General features: G+C 34.1%; 1 protein-coding gene and 1 non-coding gene across 3 annotated transcripts in view; both read left to right on the top strand.

The window, feature by feature from the left end:
* The first annotated feature begins 2,999 nt into the window (after window positions 1-2,999).
* The window catches only part of TMEM182 (transmembrane protein 182), a 61,854-nt gene continuing 41,749 nt past the window's right edge, over window positions 3,000-23,104 (top strand). Inside the window, exons 1-3 of one of the 2 annotated variants that reach the window (XM_036028343.1) lie at window positions 3,000-3,293; window positions 3,528-3,627; window positions 5,225-5,323. In XM_036028343.1, coding sequence (XP_035884236.1) covers window positions 3,162-3,293; window positions 3,528-3,627; window positions 5,225-5,323 — 331 coding nt within the window. In that variant the 5' untranslated portion in view covers window positions 3,000-3,161. The remainder of the gene's footprint in view (window positions 3,294-3,527; window positions 3,628-5,224; window positions 5,324-23,104) is intronic. The other variant, XM_028517619.2, reaches the window with a different exon arrangement.
* LOC114501169 lies at window positions 6,048-6,174 on the top strand. The gene has a single exon (XR_003684930.1). It is a non-coding gene; the product is annotated as a small nucleolar RNA SNORA25 (small nucleolar RNA).

The following is a 23,104-nucleotide window of genomic DNA, read 5'->3' as shown; positions in this document are numbered from 1 at the left end:
GTCCTACATATATGTTCTTTGACTAATCTCTTGACTTACTTTCAATCAGTCCCCGCTTCTTTCCTCCCCTCTTACTGCTGTCAGTCTATTCCATGATTCCATGCCTCTGATTCTATTTTGTTCATTAGTTTATTTTGTTCATTATATTCCTCTCATAAGTGAGATCCTATGGTTTTTGTCTTTCACTGACTGTCTTCTTTCCCTTAGCATAATCGTCTCCAGTTCCATTGGTGCTGTTTGAAAAGGTTGGAATTCCTTCTTTCTTTCTGATGTGTAATTGTGTAGCAGTACCACATTTTCTTGTTTTAGTTTTTTTTTTTATCCACTCACCTACTTACTGTTGGAAACTTTGACTGTTTCTAAATCTTGGCTATTGTAAATAGCTCAGTTATGAATATGGGGGTGCATACATTCTTTTGAATTGGTGTTTCAGGATTCTTCTGGTATATTCCCAGCAGTGGAATCACTGGGTCGAAAGGCAGTTTCATTTTTAGTTTTTTGAAGAAATTCAATACTGTTTTCCACAATGGCTGCACCAGTCTGCGTTCTCTCCAATATTGTACTAGGGTTCCCTTTTCTCCACATCCTCACTGGCACTTGTTGTCTGTTGATTTATTAATGATAGTCATTTTGGAAGATGTGAAGTGATTTCTCAAAGTGGTTTTAATTTGCATCTCTCTGATGGTTAGTGATGTTGAGCATTTTTTTATATGTCTATGGTTCATCTGTATATCTTCCTGAGAGAAGTGTCTATTCAAACCCTTTGACTGTTTTTTAATTGGATTGTTTATTTTTTTGGTGTTGAGTCATATGAGCTCTTTATTATATTTTGGTGATTAAACCCTTATTTTATGTATCTCTGACTATAGGAGACCTTTCTGTGTGGTGTGGGCCAAGCTCCCACTCAGAAATGCCAGTGGAAAGTGAAGTCTGGTACACAGGACCCACGCTCATGGATAGGTTCTCCTGTGGAGAATCAGGCTTGCATTGTACCTAAGCTGCTTTGAGACTTATTTTTTGCTAAAACCCCCTGACCCTGAATTGAGGCAGCAAATGTTTACTGCATATCTTTAAAGTAACTTCCTAAAATCTATGCTAAACCTTCCAAGGACGAGTGTAACCAGTTCAACCACTTTTCCCTTTACATTGCGAATATCCTTCTTTTTTGATGTAATTAGCAACATCCTCTCCTCTGTTTTCTGTAAAAGGTAACCACTTAAAGCGAACCCATGCATAGTAAATGAGGATCATCCTTAATGTAATGTACTGAGAAAAACAATAAAAGCTTGTCAAGGCAAGGGCCGGCATGCTCTCCCCTTGAGAGAGTGGCCATGCTATTCCTTTTCCTTCACAGGACTCAGTAGTCCATGTGAATTTGTCTCATCTCGGCCACAATGCTGTGGACACTGCTTGCTGGTGTCCGCATGATCTGACAAATATGTTCTCCCATACAATTGGTACCATTTTCATTCTGATGATGGTTTCTTTAGCTGTGCAGAAGCTTTTTAATTTGATATAGTCCCATTTGTTTATTTTTTCCTTTTTTTCTCTTGGCCTGGGAGATATATTGGCAAAAATATTGTTATACAAGATATCTGAAATTTTGCGGCCTATGCTTTCCTTTAGGATTATTATGATATTATGACTAATATTTAAGTTTTTTATCCATTTTGAGTTTATTCTGGTGGATGGTGTAAGATGGTGGCCTAGTTTCTTTCTTTTTTTTTTTTTTTTTTTTTGCATGTACCAGTCCAGTTCTCCCCACAGCATACAGTGGAACAAAATCAGACATGGGGAGTCTTTTAAAGGAGATTTGAACATTAGATGAGGGATTGGGGGAGATGAGCTCTCAAATTCCATTTAATCTTCAGAGTCACTGTGACTTAGAATTCTATGACTTAGAATTCTATTCATGACCTTTGAGTACCTCCAACTACATGCAGCTGGAGCCAGCCAAGTCCCCACATTTTTACTGAGGAGTCATCTTTTTGTCCTTACCAAATATACATCTAAAAATGCCAAATTAAGAAGTGGTGAAGGAAGTGGTAAAGTTTAGATGCATCTTAGAAAAGGCAGTGACTTGTTACTACTTGGAAAATAAAACCAATATGCATAGGGAGAGTACAAGTTTTAAAATATGCAAATACTTAAACATATTCTCTGGCATATTCAGACATAAAACCTAACAAACCATAGAGCCAAAGTATGAAGAAAGATTAGATTCATTGCTATTAGGTGGCTTTATGAATATCAAGTAAGATTCATATTTTGAGGGGCACTGGAAACTTGAAGAAAACAAAAGAAAAAGGAGAGAAGATGTTTTCCTCTTAATCTAGAAAACAACATGTTTTTGAGATTTTTTTATCAGCTCATTTTGAGATGATTATTTGAAATAATTTGTACTAAATCTGGGAGCTGCTGTAGACAGTGCTGTTTATTTGTCAACAATGTGTTACATGAAAGTACATTTTAATAGTTTAAATAGTTCATGTTACCATATTCTTGGATCTGTTAATATGTATTTGAAGGTCTAGCTTATAAACCTGAATTGTACTCAGTTTTATGTTAGACTATTTGACTCACAAGTTATTTCTATCTGCAAAACATCCAAAAGGAATAATTACAACTTCAACTGTGTTCAAGAAAAGTCTTTGTGATTCTTTATACCTGCAATTTATATATCTTCAAAGAGAGTCTTAAGTGTCTTCAGGAGTTTAATGGTCACTCGAGGCTAAGAGGATCTTGTTCAGACACTTAGGACTGGGCCAATATTGTCAATGACTTTATACCATCTTCTTTCCACTTCTATGGATCACCCAAAAGCAATAATGATTATTTCAGCCAGCTCCTGATACTCCTCTCTATATTCAGGGGAAGGTCAGCTATTTTTTGATTCCCATGGGAGAAAGAAAGCTCCTCAATCATTTTCCTAAAATAGCTGGCCATTCTCAGCTGCTGGGCTGGAGTCCCTCCAGGGGTGAGCAAAGGGAATATAATCTAACGGCTGGTTGTGAGTAAGCAGTCACCAACACATGAACTAGGAGAGGGTTCTCAGGACAATTCTGCCTACTCAAAATTCTTTATTCTTTTCTTGTTGAGAAGCTGGGTGTCTGCCATTTAAAATTTTTAATTTTATTTAAAAGGGAACCAGTGAATTGAAAATGAGACTAAATGTTGCCATCTTCTTTGGGGCTCTGTTTGGTGCTTTAGGAGTTTTACTCTTTTTGGTGGCTTTTGGATCAGACTATTGGCTTCTTGTGACTGAAGTGGGGAAATGTTCAGGTGAACAAAATGTGCGTTTCTTTTTCAAACTATTAATGTATTTGGTAGTGGTAAGAGTAGCCTTATGTATCCTCTTAAAATCAGATAATAGCAGTGGAATGTCTATTTCTTTATAAAAGAGATATATACAAAAGTTACTGATCATTATTATTGGGAAAAATACCTTGTTTTAAAATTTTTCTGGGCATAATAGTTTAGATTACATTCCTTGTGTTGACAAGTTACTTCATTTGTGTTCTGTGCAGATAGAGAACATTACTTTTCATCATGAAGGATTCTTCTGGAGATGTTGGTTTAATGGTATTGTGGAAGAAAGTAATTCAAATATCTGGAAGTTCTGGTACAGTAAGTGTATTTTTACTTTATTTTCTCTTTTGTCTTTATGATAAAAATGAGCAGTTTCTTATTAAGTACATATCATTTACAAAATAGTATTGAATTCTTAGTTGTAGACTCTCAAGAGGGTGTCTTCAAAAGGTTCTTGAAGTGATTGCTGTTCAGTAATTATAAATGGCTATATAAATAATTATTTTATTGTAGCATATAAATAAGAATTTGGATATTTATGGTAAAACTGAATTATTCACTGTTTCCTTGTTCACTAACCCTAACAAATAAACAGTTATTATTTATAATATTTTTTCAAGTGTCTATTATTGTTATATTGCAAATAATGTTTTTATTTTTTTATTCCATGAATATGAAATAGTACATACTATTTTAAAAGTAGTTAAAATCCTATTTTTTAATAATGAAATTTAATTACCAGCTTTGGCAGATGAAAGCTTGCTCTATTTGGGCTTCAATCAAGTTTGTGGGCAATAACAAGAAATGCCTTGCTTTTGATGTTTACATTCTCTCATAGAAAATTTAAGCTCTTTCTGAAGTTGAACAGCTTCTTAAAAATATGATGCATTCTTTCAACTGTATTCCTTATATTGTATTAATCTTTGAAAATCAATTTATTGAAAATAGCTAGCCTTTATCTTATTACACCCAAGAAGAAAAGAACTGTTTATTACCCTAAAGCTTATTGTGGGTTAAAATTATTAGTCTGCTTATGAAATACTCCTGTGATAAACCAAAGTATGTTATTTACACAGCAGTTGAGTTCATGGAATATAAATAAAAATAAGAGATCATAGAAGACTTAAGAAAGCGTATGAGAAGTTTGCATATGTGAAAGAAACAAAGTAATGATGAAATGTCATTTTGAGAGGGATATTTGATAGAATATATTACCGTCATTTAAGGGAGGAAAATAAATATGCAATATGTCAAAAATTATTTAGACTTTGGTAAAATGGAGTAAATCAGAACATGCAAGAGGAAGATTATTTTGAAAGACTTTGAGAAAGGAAGACTATTTCACTCCCTTTTAAAATATACACAATGAAATCTTCAAGTTTTAAACAACAGAAAAGTTCTTTCTTGTGGTTTCTTCAAATGCTAAATGTATATTTGAATTATTTAATTGTATAATCTATTATTTCTATCTTTACCCTAGAAATAGGTTATAGAAGAAAATTTATATTTATTGGAACTGATCAGGGTAAATCTAAGTTTATTACATTTTCAAAACAATTATTTTTTGAAAAATTACTGTATACTAGGCATTATGTTAGAAACTAAAGAATATGGTTGTAAAATAAATGAAATGTGGTGCATTCAACTTTAAGGTGATATTAAAAAGGCATTCTCTGAGTTGAATTATGTCATGAGTAAGACGTTTGGGATACATTCTCTTTCCAGATTCCTATGCCTCTTGGTATGAGATTTTTAGATAGTCTTTCCCCTTCACTCAATAATTTTTGAATTTGTTGATCTATCCCACAGTTTTATTTAGCCTGTGTATACCAGACTCCCTATTTCTTTTCTATTAGGAACTAGTCTTCACTCAGGTGCTTGATAACAAATATCATTGTTTTGGTCTCCTCCCTAGCCAATCAGCCACCATCCAAGAACTGCACACATGCTTACCTGTCTCCATATCCTTTTATGAGAGGCGAGCACAATTCTACCTCCTATGACTCTGCAGTTAGTAAGTACCTCTGTCCACAATATGTCTCTGAGAAAAACATGTCTTTCTGAAAGATGCTCCCCAGAAAATTTTTATGGGCTATTAAAAATAATTGAACATCTAAAAATAATTTAATATGTATAATATCAATGTTTTCTTTTATGTCAATCTGTTATGTACAAAATAATAGAATATCATTTTTAACATACTATAATTCTAACAGAATATAACTTCGGTCTAAAAGTTAAGCTATTATAATTTACTTGCCACTTACAAAGATAAATTTTTAAAAGTGTATTTCCTGATATGAAAATAATGACATTCATTAGGAAGAACTGCTTCCTAAAGGTGTAAGTGACCTACAACTAGTCTTGCAATAGAAAATATTGTAGTATACACCCTGCCTTTAGAACATTTTTTGCAATTGTTACACATAAGAACCTGACTTTGTTACTATATTTCTACAAAATTACTGAACTTTTATGCATGATAACCCACAGAAAGAGAATAGTCAGATGTCATTAACTGGGCATCATGATTATGTTACTTTTTTTTTGTCATTTTCACACTATTTGCTCTCTAGAAAGTGCATAAACATAGTTTATATGGAAACTACATAATGTGTAGTACATAAATCCTATTTTATAGAAAGTACATAAGCTCAATATGTCAACTTTATTCTTAGCTAGTTTCATGAACTTTTAAATAAAGAGTGTTTATCTTAATCTTAAAAGTAAGGTTTGGTAGAACATTTCAAAGAGAGCTTGTGGAACACAAACCAGGGGCTCCTAACACTGTGAGCAAATATTGAAGTTTTCCACAGGACGTAATTGTCACTCAATAGTGCTATATTTTTCTGGAGAGATAAAAGACTTCACTACTCATATCCATGATTGGTGATGTTGGAAAGTAAATTAATGTCTCCCAAGTTAGAAAAAAAAAACAACAAAAAGCTAAGAGTTGGTATAAAATTGTCCAATGGCATGAACAGAAACAAAAAATGTTTGTTTTTCAAAGAGAATACATAATATATTTTATGTTCTGAATAAGCATATATTAGTCAGGATTCTTCATAAAATCAATAGGGGATACACATGTAAAAAACAGATAATTGAGAAAAAGACTTTAAGGAATTGGATTGTGTGATTGTGGAGGGTAGCAAGTCTACAGGGTTGAAGATGCAGATGAGTCGGTATTGCTGTCTTGAAACGGAAGCCTGGAAAGTAGTAAATTTCAATGTTTAAATCTTGAAGAGAATTCCTTCTTATTCAGAAAACCTCAATCTTTGTTCTTAAAGACTTCAATTGATTAAATTATGCCCATATTAATTATAAAGGATAGTCCACTTTACTTGTAGTACACTGATTATAAATGGTAATCACATCTATCCAGTGCCTTAAGAGCAACATCTAATGAAGTGTTTGACCAAACACCTAAGCATCATAGCGAACCAAATTGACACATAAAATTAACCATCACAGAACTTCCATTATTTGTTTTTTTATCTTTCTATAAAATCATGTATTTTCATACACTAGAATTTTGTTTTAAGTTTGTCAAAGATTGTAGAGTTTGCTTATATCACATCATTAACATGACATTATATGGAAGGGAGTGAGGTCTGCAGAGGAAATGAACTGAGCTGATCCTCCACTGTGCTTGCCCCTCAGGGTTGCTTGTCACAACAGAGGCAAAAAGATTGTGACTATTGGTCTTCCAAATGTGTGTGGTGTGACACTCTTTCTCATTAAAAACTATATGAGGAAACTCATGCGCATTTGTCAAAACTTCTTGCATCGTGTATATGTTGACCTTTGCATTGCTAAGAGAAGAGATGGTACAGGAAAGAGTATAAGCTTTTTTATATTACAAAAAGTCACAAAAAATATTTCTTCCCTGACATTCTTACTTTTATAAAATAATCTAAGAAATGGTATAGGGTTGACTTTCCAGGACATTATGTATCTACATGAATATTAGTATTGTTTTTGTTGATATTCATGTGTTGAGGCCCTATGATAAGTATTGCAGGTACCATCTGTTTTAAAGTAAATCTGTGTATTTGAAAAATCTGCACCTCTAGGCAATAGTGGAGAACTTAAAAACGAGGTAATATAATCTATGCATAATAATTATGGTGGAGATGGATAGTAAATGTGTATCAAAATAATTATACTGCAAGTACAATTAGAATTATCATGTAGCACAGCATATAATTACTGTGCCATTTTTTGGATCTAGAGACAAAACCATATTCCAATTTTTTTAAAAAAAGTAATTGAACTCTTCTTTGACTCATTCACATTAAAGCAACTTTATCAAATTCTTTAAGATGACTGACGGGGGAAGAATATACACATTCCATTTATCTTCATAATATTATACAATGATATCTGACATTGTATTTGGATGACTTTTAATTATTTCCTTTATTCAAGGCAAGGACACAGATTTTATCAGAAGGATTATACCTGACTGAAAGTATGTGTTTCCTAGCCAATGAAGCTTCACTAGACTCCAGAGCTTCTCTGTCAGGCATATATAGTTGTCAATTTATTCTGGGTAAATTCAAAGTATTGTTTGTATAATTTGATGTATCCTGGCCTGGCAAATTATTGGTAAAGTAGCTTTGTATTCTTCCGAGTTTTTACAATTTCAGTTACCCAATATTGAAATCAGTGAACATAATAAATGGTGTATTATTTTCTGGAAAGACCATTTTAGAACCGTCAGATACTACCGGTGAAATTATTCCATTTCATAATATGAAAATTAAGAATGAGACTTAGAGAAAAGAAGTGATTTTGTCTTTACACAGCTGATCATCGCCAGAACTTATGCAAAGTTTCAAGTCTCTGGATTTTGTTTATTGATAAACTGTGTGAATAATTTACATTAATAGTTTAGTCTTCTAAATTACAGTGAATAAACATTTTAATTTTAGTGCTTAACATTAAAAATTTTAAGTGTAAATCTTTCCGTTGAATTTCAGTGGAAGAATGAATTAAATGTATAGTTTTTTTTTTTCCTACCTTTCTATCTGATCCTAACTTGTGTATATAATCAGGTCTAATATAGTGTTTCCTTTACTTTTATCTCAAATACATTATCTGCAATTCAGTTATGCTGAAATCTAGAAATTTGAATGATCGTCCAAGCCTATAGGGGATAATTTAAGTATTGTTTTTTGAGGTACTTTGTGTATTTTGAAGTCATTAAATTTATTACATTTTGATATCTGTCAGAAGTTAGATTTTCTGGTTTGTCTCATGACTAAACTCATCACATTTATTTAGTATCATTTGATAATTATTTGATGAACATAGATTAATTTTCAAGATAATTCAACCCCTGAGTAAACTGATCATTACTTTTTGATGTCCTCCTAGCCTTTGACCACACCTGTATGAAAGTACTCCTTATACTTAACTGTAATTCTATGTTTATCTAAGTTTTTTTTTTCATGATTTATTGCAAACCCCTAAAGGCACAGAATGTAACCTACTCAACATCTGTATTCCCAGAACTTAACATAGCACCTGGTACTTAGCAGATGCTTAAATATTTGAAAAAATAACAATGCAAAAATCACAGATAACATTTTCAGCAGTTAACTATTTTAATTTAATTTTATTTTTTTTAAGATTTTATTTATTTATTTTTAGAGAGGGAAGGGAGGGAGATAGAGAGAGAAACATCAATGTGCAGTTGCTGGGGGTTATGGCCTGCAACCCAGGCATGTACCCGGGCTGGGAATCGAACCTGCGACACTTTGGTTCCCAGCCCGAGCTCAATCCACTGAGCTATGCCAGCCAGGGCTTAATTTTATTTTTTGAAGTAGAACAGTTAGTTTTGGAACTAATTTCATACTTGTCTTTTCTGTTGAACAGAAGGTATTGAACATAATTGCATCTTTTCTTGATGAGTTAGAACAAACACATACACAACAGGGTAGCCACCATGACCTTCTTTGAATTCCTCAGAAATAGTATTTGCCGTCTTGTCCCAGGGCCTTCATATATTCCATCCCAGCTCCCTGTTTACTGTTTCTCTCTTCCATACTCCTCCTCCCTTCATTTCTTTCACAAGGCAGCTTTATCCTCAGTTTTCCAAGGATGTCTTCCATGCCAGTAGCCCCTTATCCCACTAATACTTGTACTAGACCAGGTTCTCTTTTATATAACTTATGCTTTAATTTGATAAATCATAGCCCAAATTTTAATTATTTATTGTGTAATTATTTTGTTCATAAATTTTTTCCTAGTTCAACTCTAAGCTCCTACAGTGATGATGTCTTTTATGTTTGGCTCACCATTATAACTATTTTAGGCTGAATATTTTTTGTAGAATGAAAATTTCTTAGAAGTTTTCATTATTATACTGCACTGTGGTACTAATAGTAATGCCTTAAGAAACTGCTGATGTATTCAGGAATTTTTTAAGACTTTACTAAATAGGCCTAGATTACTCTTCATTTTTTTTTGTTCATACATTTTGTAGTTTTTAGGTCTTCAAAATTGTTTTTAGATGTCAGCTGTCCTTTGCTTTTATCATCAGGGTTTATTTATTTACTATTCTTTTCTGATATGTTTTCCTTCACCATTATACAGTAAATGTAGGGTCAAGTGTATGATGTAAGACTAGAATCAGAAAGGCCACTAGGCAAGATATTTGTTGGCAACACATTAAGCTGTAAGTAACAGAAAATAGACAGAAGGTACAGTGTAAGACTATTTTTCTCCCATAGTAAGATGTTCAGAGGCAGCTGCCATAATGATACTCTCAGGGACCCAGACCCTTTCAACCTTTTCTCCCATAATCTTTGACAGATGGACAGTTGCTATAGTGTTCTATCTTCAGAAGAGCAGAACTGTCCCTGGAATCCTTTAGCAGATTTCTTCCAATGCTTTCTTCACCAGAATGGTGCCACATGATATCTTGTTAAGCTTGGGCATGGAGTTGTTGGCTTTCTAGCCACCAGCATATGACAGGAGAAGGGAGGAGGTCTGAGTGTATTAACCTAAAGGATCCTCCTCAGAGGACCCTACTAGGTCTTGAATGCAGGTGGAACAAGAAAGGTAAACATAAAATAATTGATATAAATAATAGTTAATATTTAAAACTTAATAGCCAAAAAATAGACAGCTGGGGAAATCTTGGGTGGTGAAGAAATTTCCTTTTGAAGAATGTATAATTCAGTTTAAACAATATAAATAAAAGGTGATATGGTCACTTTCCAAACAACAGATATTATTTTAGTGTATTTCTTTCCAGTCATTTTATATGCATTTGTACATAGTTTTAATCATTGGGAATACAAATGTATATCTCACTTGCATATTTTGAACATAACACACATTTCTCCATGTTTTTACCTAACGGTTTCTTAAATTTTAAATATGTTAGATGCTACCTCAACACTAAAAATAATTATATGCTTGTAACATTTTTCATAATTTTTATTAGTTCTTTGGATTATATATTTCCAGAAGTGTGAATGGTGAATGAAAAGATAGGAATGGATTTTTGTTATTGTGTTACCATGCCATAGTACCAACTTGTTTGCCAAATGGTACATGAATGACTTCAACTAAGCAAATTTGGCAAGAAATACAGATCATGAGAATCAAGAGGAAGGGCTTGTTTTGAATTGGAGGATGAGGATTTATTTTGGATTTAGATGTATTAAATTTGGGTTGATGGTGGAACAGCAGTAAATAATTTAGGGAGTAGCTCCATATGCAAAACTGAATTTTCTGAAAGATATTAATTAGTACAGAAGATACTAATGAGGAATTTCACAGGTAGTTTTTGATATGAGATATAGTCTTTAAGAAAATAAAGGAAAAAATAATAGGAAAAAGGTAGTAAAATACCCACAGTACTTAGTAGGAGAAGGAAAGAAATTAGGACAGCTGATAAGATAGAAAGAGAATGAAGCATTGAGAAGCAAGCTGATGAGCAGGCTGTGCGCTGTCAAAGGGGCTGATGGAGGGGAGAGTCCTGGGAAGGAGATATTGGTCCTCAGTGTCTGATGCAGAGTGAATGAAAATGAAAGGGGAATAGGAAGGAGTTGGATAATATGCCAATAATGCAAAACTTCTGGTGGTCCCTGATAGCTCCCTCCCACCAAAGGATCAGGTACATACAAGCAGTTCTTTCCAGGCACCTCCTTCTACACCTAGATCCACATGTCCTACTGCATGGGCTTGAGACTTCCAGATCTTTGCCCTGTATCCGACTCCTGCTCACTACCAGTTCCCTTGGATTGGAGTGGAGAGTTTGCCCTCTGTTTTGGTAATGCCCTTTCTATGCAGGAAACCATTTCATTTTCCTGTACATTTTGTCACCTGAGGATCTTCCTGAGAGCAAAACTGTACCACAGGCTTCCTCTTACTTCTCTTCTCCCCAGAGAGGTCAGAAATCAGTGATATTAAAGGGGTGGAGCAACAGAATTCTGGGAAGGTGAAACCTCACACTGGGATGCTTAAGGAGTGGAGAGTGAGGAAGTTGAGACCTTTGCAATTAGGCAACATTTGGCCTTGGGATAGTTACCAAAAGAGCACAGCATCACAGAGGACCAAGTCCATGTAAAATAGTGACATATGGACACACACGACATCTTGCTTCACTATACAAGGCAAAATAAGATGAAATATACAAATGAATTATATTTGGCAGCTTTAAACAGCAAATAAATTAATTAAGATTTGAGTCCTAAGTTAGTTTAAGTATTTAAATAAATGAGGGGACATGTCTAATTTTGTTGGGGTGATTTCTTGCTTTTAGATCAATTACACTGGTGCAGCTGGGTCTTATTTATTTATCATTTTTTTCATGTTCAGATGTAGGGAATCTGGACATTGTCTTAAATTTACCAAATAGTTTTACATACTTTATTCCTCTCAGCTTTAGGTGTGTAGGAAAAAACATACTTTGCAAAATGTAATGGAAGATACAATTCATTCTTTTTTGGGGGGTGTTATATTTAGAAATATCTTAACATCCACTTAGTTTCCTACTAGTCATTCAGTCATTTGGGTCATGTAGCTGTGGTCTCAGATACAGAATGATTTTACAAGGTGGCTGAATTTCCTGTCTCTGGCTGGCTTTTCATCTATATCCCCAGTGTAGGAGCCCTTGCATTCACATTCAGCTACAGCTCACAGGGCAGCTCATTCAGCTTACCAGTGCTGCAGTTCACGAGGATTCAGTGGCTTCTCAGTTCCATGGCCCAACATCAATGTTTTATTTAAAAATCACTTATTCAGAGGGAATTATTTTGTTTTGTACAATTTGTTCATGGACTTCAAAGGATTGGTTGGCAGTCCATGCAATATTTCTTCAATAAAGCAGGCAATTGTTTTCTGTAAACAAGAATGTATGGTTATTTATCATATTGTGGCTTGACTTCCCTTCATAGAAGAGAGGCCCCAATCTCTACAGAGACTTCTGGTGATATCTGGGAAAATGTTGGCCACACTTGGAAGGAAAATCTCCTCTAACAATAGGGTATTTCTTGGTGCTCTAAATAAGGGTTTCTCAACTTTAGCAGTATTGATAATTAGGCCCATATAATTATGTTTTGTGGGGCTGTCCTGTGCATTGTAGTATATTTATTTAGCAGTCTCCCTGGCCTCTACCCACTAGATGCCAGTAGCACCCTTCAGTCATGAGAATCAAAAATATCTCCAAACATTGCCAGCTCTCTTGGGGAGAGTGGGCACAAAATTACTTCTGATGAGAGCCACTGGAGCATTCTAGACATTTATTTCCAGCACTTCTGACCCAGGATCCAAGATCTTCTTTAAAATTATATTTATACTGCCTACACTCTGTGCCCAGCTCCAGTTCTTGGCCCTAAGCACATAAATATTGGTTGGTTTCCTTCTGCCTTTTTTTCAAACAGAATATATTCAGACCCAAAATAAGCTGGTCTAAGCCTGTCTTATCTTTAATATTATTGCATTTTCTCCAAGCTTTGGATATTTGTTTAGAACAGAATGTTAATTAAATTCAATTAAAAATATTGAATGCCATGTGCTGTGGACTATTTTGGGTGCTTCAAAGTTAGCCCTAAATTCTTGCCCATATTGAGTTTTCATTATACGGGAAGCAGAAAATAAAATATGTCAGTCAAGTGTCTGGATAGAAATAAATGGGTGTGGGGTATGTGTGGAGAGAATGCCAATGTTAAATAGGGCGACTAAGGAGACCTCACAGAGATGATATCTGTTTGAATTGGCCAGTCCTGGGTTGAATGGAGCTGTGCCATTGAGCTGGGCCAGCAATTTTCAACCCTTGTGCCACAAGAATTTTTAAATTATGTAATGCCTGGCTATTTAGTCAGGGGAACTGACCTCTTTTTCCTTGGATTGTTAGATAAAAAATTATGATAGCCAACACAATAATAGCTGTCTGGTGGGAATGAATCAAAATTACATGTATGTATTTTTATGTCAGATCAGCAAAAATATATACTTTTTGGTATGCTACAGAATATTAGTAATTAGTCCATGTGTGCTGAGCTAAGCTGCCATAGTTATCTGATTTCTCTCTTGGGGATTATACAGAGAGTGTTTAGCACAAGGACTGGTCAGTGCAAGAGGTCCCTGGGGTTATAAGCTGCCCTTCCAGTCAACATGTCTGTGTTTACCACCTGGAACCACTGCATCCTAGCTCTGGCTTTCTATCTCCACGAAATTCACTGCACTCATTTGTAAAAAGGTGGTAAGTATAGTATCAGTTTCACACCATTGTTAAAATGAGAAGAGATAATAATACAAAAGCTTAGCAGAGTGGTTGCCATATAGCTATTTTTATGACAGCCATTTAGGGCACTGAAAATAAGTCAACATCAGGGCACATGAATTCATCATAGCTTCTCCTTAGTAACATGTTTCCTACTCTCTGTAGTGTGTGTGTGCATGTGTGCACAAGCAGTAACATCAAGCCTTTGACAGAATTTCTGGCAAAAAGTAAGGGGTTCAAAAGTAGTGTTATTATAATCATGATCATTGTCATTCTAGTAGAAGAGACTTAATATTACCATCCATACTGGCCAAGATTTACCACTATTTATCTGGTAATATTGATTAAAGTTTATTTTAAAGATATTTATTGAGCACATACTAAGTTCTAGACATTTTTCTAGGTTCTGGGAAACAGCAGTGAACAAAATAGATGGACATCCCTGCCCTGTGGAGCTGAAATTTTAGTGAGAGGAAAAAGACAAAGCAACACAAAATAAGTCAATTATGTAGTAGTTGGAAGATGACAAGTGCTCTGGTAAAACATGAAACATGGGAAGAGGCTGGAGACTAGGAGCACGGGGCACACATGTGGGGGTGTTAAGAACTCCATAATGTGGTCAAAAGGAAACATACCTCTGAAAAAGTAACATTTGAGTGGAGACTTGAAAGTGAGGCAGTGAGGTATATGATATCCAGAAGAATGTTCCAGATAGACAGAACATCAAATGCAAAGACCTAGAGGGGCTAGGACACATCTGACATGTGCAAATAACAGAAAAGAAGTCTGCACAGCAGAAGAGTGAGTGAGGGGAGAGTAGAGATGCTCAGAGAGACAGAGGGTACCAGGATGGGCTGAGCCTGTGTGACCACCTTGGCTTTTACTCTGAGTGGGATTAAGTGGGAGATTTGAGGGGAGATCTGATTTATATTGTACAAGAATCTTAACAGACTACAGGAAAGCAACAGTGGAATCAGGGAGCCAGGAACTTTGCTATATTTTAGATGGCTAAGATAAGGATATTAGTATGCGAATATTTGTCTGATTCTGGACTTGTCATTTAAAATTATTTAACAACCAATAAGGAAATTATAAAATGGTTAAGACAATGAAACAAAAAATTCTTATCTTTAGACTATTAAGTATCTTACAATATCAGCCTTGGGCTTCATTTTTTCCTATTTTTTACTATTAGAAAATACAGACATTTTCAAACATTTATAGAAACAGAGAAAAAATATAGTAAATCCATATATTATCATCACCTGGCCTCCATTAGTATCCACATATTTTCTAAAGAACCTTTATTACTGTGAGTTGGAGAGTTCTGTATATATTCCAGCTAAGTTTTTTACTGGTTATATGGTTTTCAAATATTTTTTCCCACTCTGTAGCTCGTATTTTCATCACCTTAAGGTCTTTCACATAGTAAAAGTTGTGAATTCTGTTGAAGTTCAATTTATGGAGGTTTTCTTTTATGAATCATACCTTTGGGGTCATATCTGTAGGACCAAGCCTCAGATTTTGCAGATTTTCTCCCATTTTATTCCAAAATTTTGATAGTTTTTTTAAAGATTTTATTCATTCATCTCTAGAGAGGGAAGGGAGGGAGAAAGAGAGAGAGAGAGAGAAACATCAATGTGCAGTTGCTGGGGGCTGTGGCCTGCAACCCAGGCATGTGCCCTGGCTGGGAATTGAACCTGCGACACTTTGTTCCGCAGCCCGCGCTCAATCCACTGAGCTACGCCAGCCAGGGCTCAAAATTTTGATAGTTTTATGCTTTAAATTTAAATCTATTATCTATTTTGAGTTGACTTTTGTATGAGAGATGTGATTTATTAATTTTCAAATATATGTCCCATTGCTCTAGCACTATTTATTGAAGAAACAATCTTTCCTGCATTGAATTGCTTGTGCACCTGTCTCAAAATATAGTTGGCTGTACTTATGTCACACTATTTCTGGAGTATGTATTCTGTTCCATTGACTCATGCATCTCTCCCCCTGCCAGTTCCATACCATCTGGATTACCTTAACTATGTCTTAAAATTGGGTTGAGTGATCTCTTCCACAAGGTTCTTCTTCTTCAAAATGCTTTTAACTATTCTAGATCCTTTACCTTTCCATATAAATTTTAGAGTAGTTTTGTCTATATCTATAAAAAATTTATTGGATTGTAGAATCATCTGTATATCAATTAATTTGGGGAGAATTAATATTTTTATTATATAGAATCTTCCAATCTGTGAATGTAATATATGTTTCTATTTATTTAGATCTTACTTACATTTTTCATCAGCATTTTGTAGTTTTTAGTGTATAAGACCTAATATGCTATATCTATTTCATTTTTTCTTTTTCTTTAAATATATTTTATTGATTATGCTATAACAGTTGTCCCATTTCCCTCCTTCACTCCTCTCCACCCTGCACACCCTCTCCCACCCACAATCCCCCCTTTAGTTCATGTCTATGTGTAATAAGTTCTTTAGCTTCTACATTTCCCATACTATGAGCAATTATAACTGTTATTGTATTTATGTGTTTTGTATGTGTTTATTGATAGTAGAAACATAACGGATTTTTATCTTGTATTCTGAGACCTTGCTGAATTCACTTTGTAGTTCTAGAAATATTTTTGTAGATTACCTGGAATTTTCTACATAGGTAGTTATGCCATTGGCATATAGTGACAGTTTTATTTCTTCCTTGCTTTTTTGTATGCCTTTTATTTTATTTTCTTGCCTTACTCCACTGGCTATAACTTCCAGTACCAGCCTGAATAGCAGCAGTGAGAGCAGACATCCTTGTCTTGTTCTTATTCTTGAAAAATCATTGAGTCTTTCTGTGTTAAATATGATGCTTAATGTAGGTTTTTTGGAGATGGTTTTCATTAAATTAAGGATGTTTCCCTTTATTCTTAGTTTCTTGTGAGCTTTTCTTATGAATAAATGTTGACTTTTGTTAAGTGTTTTTCTGCATCAATTAATATGTGATCACAATATTATTTTTCTTTAGCAAATATTAATATTGTATATTATATTTATAGATTTTCAAACACTGTAATGGATTTTTAGCCCTAGAATAAATCTCCCATGGTCATGATGAATTCTACTAACTTTTGTTAAGGATTTTTGCATCTGTATTTATGAGGAATAGTGGTCTGTATTTTTCCATTTTAATACTGTCTTTGTCTGGGCTTAGTATCAGGGTGATACTGGTTTCATAAAGTGAATTGGGAATTGACAATCTTCTGTTGTCAGGAAGATGTTATTCTTTAAATGTAAATGTTTGGTGGAATTCACCAGTGAAACCATCTGGGCCAGGAGATTTAACTTTCAGGTAACTTAAAATTATAAATTCAATGTCCCCAATAGTTATAGGGCTATTTAAATTATGTATTTAATATTATGTGAATTGTGATAGGGGTTTTCTAGGAACTGAACCATTTTATCTAAGTTGTCAAATTTATATCTACAGAATTGTTCATAATATTCCCTTATTATCCTTTTTATGTATGCAGTATCTGTGATGATATTCCCCTATTTCATTCCTGATATTGATAATGTTTCTTATATTTCCTTTGTCAGTGTTGTTACGAGCTTGTTCATTTTATTGAACTTTTCACATCCCACTTTTTTCTATTAGTTTTATTTTTTGAATTTCATCAGTTTATACTTGTATGTTTAATATTTCCTCCTTTTTATTTGCTTTAGGTTTGTCTTCTTTTTATAGTTTCTTGAGGTAAAAGATTAGATTACTGATATTTTCTTCCCTCTTTTCTATTGTATGAATTTACTGATGAAGATTTCACTCTCAGCACTGCTTTAGCAGTTTACCACACTTTTGATATGTTTTATTTTTATTTTCATTTAATAAAATGTGTTTTTAAATTTTTCCTTGAGACTTCTATAACTCAGAGATTATTTAGAAGTGCATTGTTTTGTTTCCAAGAGTTTAGGAATTTTTCTTTAATCTTTCTGTTATTAAGTTTCAGTTTGTTTCCATTGTGATCAAGGACCATACTCTGTATGATTAAATCATTTTAAATTTAATAAGGTTTGTTTTGTGGCCCAGGGTATGGTCTGTTGTTCTGTGTGTTCCACATAGCTATTGTTGGATGAAATGTACTAGGAATGTCAATAAGAACCTATTAGATATGGCGTTGCTGAGTTCTTCTATATCCCAGCTGATTTTCTGCCTAGTTGTTCTATTAATTGTTGAGAAGTGGTATAGTTTCTAAATCTACTGAAGTCACCAAAATATTTGTGAATCTATGTATTTCTTTTTTTATTCTATCACTTGTTGCTTTAGATATTTTGTACCTCTGTTGTCAGATGCATACACATTACATTTTACTATGTCTTCTTGGCACAGTGACCTTTTTATCATTGTATGATGTTGCCAGTAAATTTTTTATCCTAAAATCTACCTTATCTGATGTGAATATATATATTATATTAATTAATGTAATATTAAAAAATATATGTATGGCCCTGGCCAGGTGGCTTGGTTGGAGCATCTTTCCACACACCAAAATGTTGTGGGTTTGATCCACTTCTTTACTGATGGGCACTTAGGATGTTTCCAAAACTTGGCTATTGTAAATTGTGGTGTTAGGAACATTGGGTCATGTAGGTTCTTTTGAATTGGTGTCAGGATTCTAAACAAATAATCCCATCTGTGGAATCACTGGACCAAAAGGCAGTTCTGTTTTCAGTTTTTTGAGGAAATTCAGTACTGTTTTCTACAGTGGCTGCACCAGTCTGCATTCCTACCAAACAGTGCACTAGGGTTCCCTTTTCTCTACATCTTCATTGGCAGTTCTTTGTTGATTTATTAATGATAGCCATTTTGGAAGGTGTGATTTTACTCCTCATTGTGGTTTTAGTTAGCATCTCTCTGATGGCTAGTGATATTGAGCAACCATTTCTATGTCTCTGGGCCCTCTGTATGTCCTCCTTGGAAAAGTGTTCAGGTTTTTTGCCTATTGTTTTCTTTTTTTTTAAAAGATTTTATTTATTTACTTTGAGAGAGAGGAGAAGGGATGGAGAAGAGAGGGAGAGAAACATCGATGTATGGTTGCCTTTGCCACACTCCCTACCCGGGACCCACCTTTGCCCAGTTTTTTAATTGGATGGTGTTTCTTTCTGCTGTGGAGTTGTGTGAGTTCTTTATATATTTTTGAGATCAAACCCTTGCCCAAGGTATCATTGGAAAATGTATTTTCCCATATGGTTGGTTCCTTTTTTTTTTTTTTTTTTTTGCTGATGTTTTCTTTAGCTGTGCAGAAGCTTTTTAGTTTGATGTAGTCTCTTTTGTTTACTCTTTCCTTTATATTCCCTGTCCTGGCGGATGTATTGGTGAAAATATTTCTGTGTGGAATATTGTAAATTCTCCTGCCTGTGTTCTCCTCTGGGACCTTTATGGTGTCAAAACGTATATTTAAGTTTTTATCTATCTTAAGTTTATTTTGGTATATGGTGTAAGTTGGTGGCCTAGTTTCATTTTTTTGCATGTACCTGTCCAGATCTCCCAACACCATTTGAAGAAGAGGCTATTTTTATTCTATTTTATGCTCCTGCCCCCTTTGTCAAATATTTATTGACCATAGAGACATGAGTTAATTTCTGGACTCTCTATTCTCTTCCACTGATCTATGTTTCTGTTCTTATGTCAGTACAAGAGTGTTTTGATTAGAGTGGCCTTTTCATATAGTTTTTTATCAGGTATTATGATTCCTCTTACTTTGTTCTTCTTTCTCAAAATTGCAGAGGCTATGTGGGGACATTTATGGTTCCATATAAATTTTTAAACTATTTGTTCTATATCTGTCAGATAAATCATCAATATTTTAATAGGGATTGTGTTGAATCTATAAATTGCATTGGGTAGTATGGACATTTGGATGATGTTAATTCTTCCACTCTGAACGTGGTATATTCTTCCATTTATGTGTGTCTTCCTTAATTTCATTCTTTACTGTTATGTAGTTTAATGAACAGGTCTTTTACCTCCTTGGTTAGGTTTACTCATAGGTACTCTATTTTTCTTGTAGCTATTTAAAATGGGATTTTTTCCCGTTTCCATTTCTGGTATTTCATTCTTGGTGTACAAAAATGCCTTCAATTTCTGAACATTGACTTTATATCCCAGTTGCTTTGCCAAATTTACTTACTAGGTCAAGTTTTTTTCTGATGGGGTCTATAGGGTTTTCTATGTACACTATCATGTCATCTGTAAAAAATGACAGTTTTACTTCCTCCTTTTCAATTTGGATGTGTTTTATTATTTTTTTTTCTTCTCTGATCACTCTGGCTAGAACTTCCAGTACTACATTGAATAGAAGTGGTGAAAGTGGATCATTTCTTCTTGATCTTCAGGGGAGAGCTTTCAGTTTTTGCTCATTTAGTAAGAAACCCTGTAGGTTTCTTGTGTATGGTCTTTATTATATTGAGGTATGCTCCCTCTACTCCCACATTGATGAGTGTTTTTATCACAAATTGGTACTGTACCTTATCAAATGTTTTCCCACATCTGTTGATATCACCATGTGATCTTTGTCTTTCTTTTTGTGTTACATTTATTGATTTGTGAATATTGTACCATCTTTGCATCCCTGGGATGATCCCACTTGATTATGGTGTATGATCTTTTCAATGTATTCCTGGATGTGGTTTGCCAATATTTTGTTCATGATTTTAGCATCTATAGTCATCAGTGATATTGGCCTGCAGTTTTCTTTCTTTGTTGTGTCTTTATCTGGTTTTGAAGTCAGGATGATACTGGCCTCATAAAAAAGACTGGTAGTCCTCCCTCTTCTTTGATTTTTTGGAATAGTTTGAGAAAGATGGGGATGAGCTCTTCCCTAAATGTTCGATAAAATTCTCCTGTGAAGCCATCCAGTCCAGGGCTTTTGTGTGCCAGAAGTTTTTTGATTATTGCTTCAATTTCACTAGCTGTTATTTGTCTATTCAGGCTTTCTGCTGCTGCTTAATTCAGTTTTGGAACATTATATGTTTCCTGATACTTGTCCATTTTGCCCAGGTTTTCAAATTTCTTGGCATTTACTTGTCTGTAGTAATTTCTTACAATCCTTTTTATTTCTGTGGTGTTAATTGTAATTTTTCCTCTTTTGTTTCAGATTTTATATATTTGAGTCCTCTTTCCTTTTTTCCTTGATGAGTCTGGTTGAAGGCTTATCGATTTTGTTTCTATTTTCAAAGAACCAGCTCCTGGATTTATTAATCCTTTGAATTGTTCTTTTAGTCTCTATGCCAGGGGTGTTAAACTCATTTTTACCAGGGGCCACATCAGCCTTGTGGTTGCCTTCAAAGGACCAAGTGTAATTTCAACTCCTTAGCAGGTAAGGAGTAATTACACTTATACAGTCCTAAAATTATTTCAGCCCTTTGAAGGCAACCACAAGGCTGAAGTGGCCCCTAGTGAAAATGAGTTTGACACCCCTGTATGTCATTTAATTCTGCTCTGATCTTATTGTTTGTTTCCTTCTATTCACTCTGGCTTTGTTTGTTGTTGCTCCTCTAGTTCTTGTAGATGTAGTGTTTGGTTGTTTATTTGAAATTTTCTATCTTTTTTATATAGACCTGTGTTGCTATGAACTTCCTTCTCAGGACTGCCTTCACTCTGTCCCATAGATTTGGGACTGTTGTGTGTTCATTTTCATTTGTTTCCAGAAGCTTATAAAATTTCTTCCATGATCTTGTTGTTAACCCATTCATTGTTTAATAGCATACTATTCAGTCTCCATGAGTTTGAACATTTTTGATTTTTTTCCCTTGAGGTTGGTTTTTAGTTTCACACCTTTGTGGTCTGAGAAAATGCTTGATATGACTTCAATTTTCTTGAATTTGTTGAGGCTTGTTTCATGTCCTATTATGTGGTCCATCTTTGAGAATGTTCCATGTGCCTTTAAAAAGAATGTACATTTTGCTTCTTTGGGGTAAAAACTTCCATATATATCAGTTAAGTCCATTTGATCTGGGGTGCCATTCAGTGTCTGACCCATTTTTTAGTTGGTCTGTCTGTTTTCTTATTTTTGAGTTTTAAGTGTTCTTTGCATATTTTGGATAATAATTTTTTAACAGATGTATGTTTTGCAAATATTTTACCTCTGTCTGTAGCTTATATTCTTATTGTCTTTAACATTGTCTTTTGCAGAGAAGAAGTTTTTGATTTTAATAAATCCCAACTTATAAATTATTTCTTTCCTGGACTATTATTTTATTGTTGTATCTAAAAAGTCCTCATCATACCCACAGATATCCAGGTTTTCTGCTATATTATTCTTTAGGATTTTTTAGTTTTGTGTTTTACTTTTTGGTCTGTGATCCATTTTGAGTTAATGTTTGTGAAGTGTATAAGGTTTGTATCTAGATCAGTATATTGCATGCTGCTGTCCACCTCTTCCAGCATCATTTTCTTAGCCCTGTTTTATATTCTTTGCTCCTTTGTCAAAGATCAGTTGACCATATACACATATATTTTGGCTCTCTATTATATTCAATTGATGCATATATGTGTATTATTTTATCAATACCATACTGTTTTGATAACTGCAGCTTTATAGTAAATCTTGAAGTCAGATAATATCAGTCTTCCAACCTTGTTCTTGTCCTTTCATATTATGTTGGCTATTCTGGGTCTTCTTATAAACTTTAGAATCAGCTTGCTGATATTCACAAAACAACTTGCTTAGATTTTGATTATTGAGATTGTATTGAATCCATAGATCAAATTATTAAGAAGTGAAGTCTTGGAAATATTGAATCTTTCTACTCATTAACTTGGGAAATCTCTACATTTATTTAGTTCTTTGTTCATTCATCAGAGTTTTGTGGATTTCCTCATGTATATCTTTACATATTTTGTAGATTTAGTCCTAAATATTCTATTTTATGGGGGGCACTTATGTAAAAGTTACTGTGTTTTTTATTTGAAATTCTAATTTTCACTGCTGGTCTATGGAAAATCAATTGGCTTTTGTATTAATCCTGTATCCTACAACCTTGCTATTATTAGTTGCCTGAG

The sequence above is a fragment of the Phyllostomus discolor genome, chromosome 6 (assembly GCF_004126475.2).
Source record: "Phyllostomus discolor isolate MPI-MPIP mPhyDis1 chromosome 6, mPhyDis1.pri.v3, whole genome shotgun sequence".
In the NCBI taxonomy this organism is placed as follows: Eukaryota; Metazoa; Chordata; class Mammalia; order Chiroptera; family Phyllostomidae; genus Phyllostomus; species Phyllostomus discolor.
Note: the sequence above shows the minus strand (reverse complement) of the source record. Positions and strands in the feature narration are given on the sequence as shown.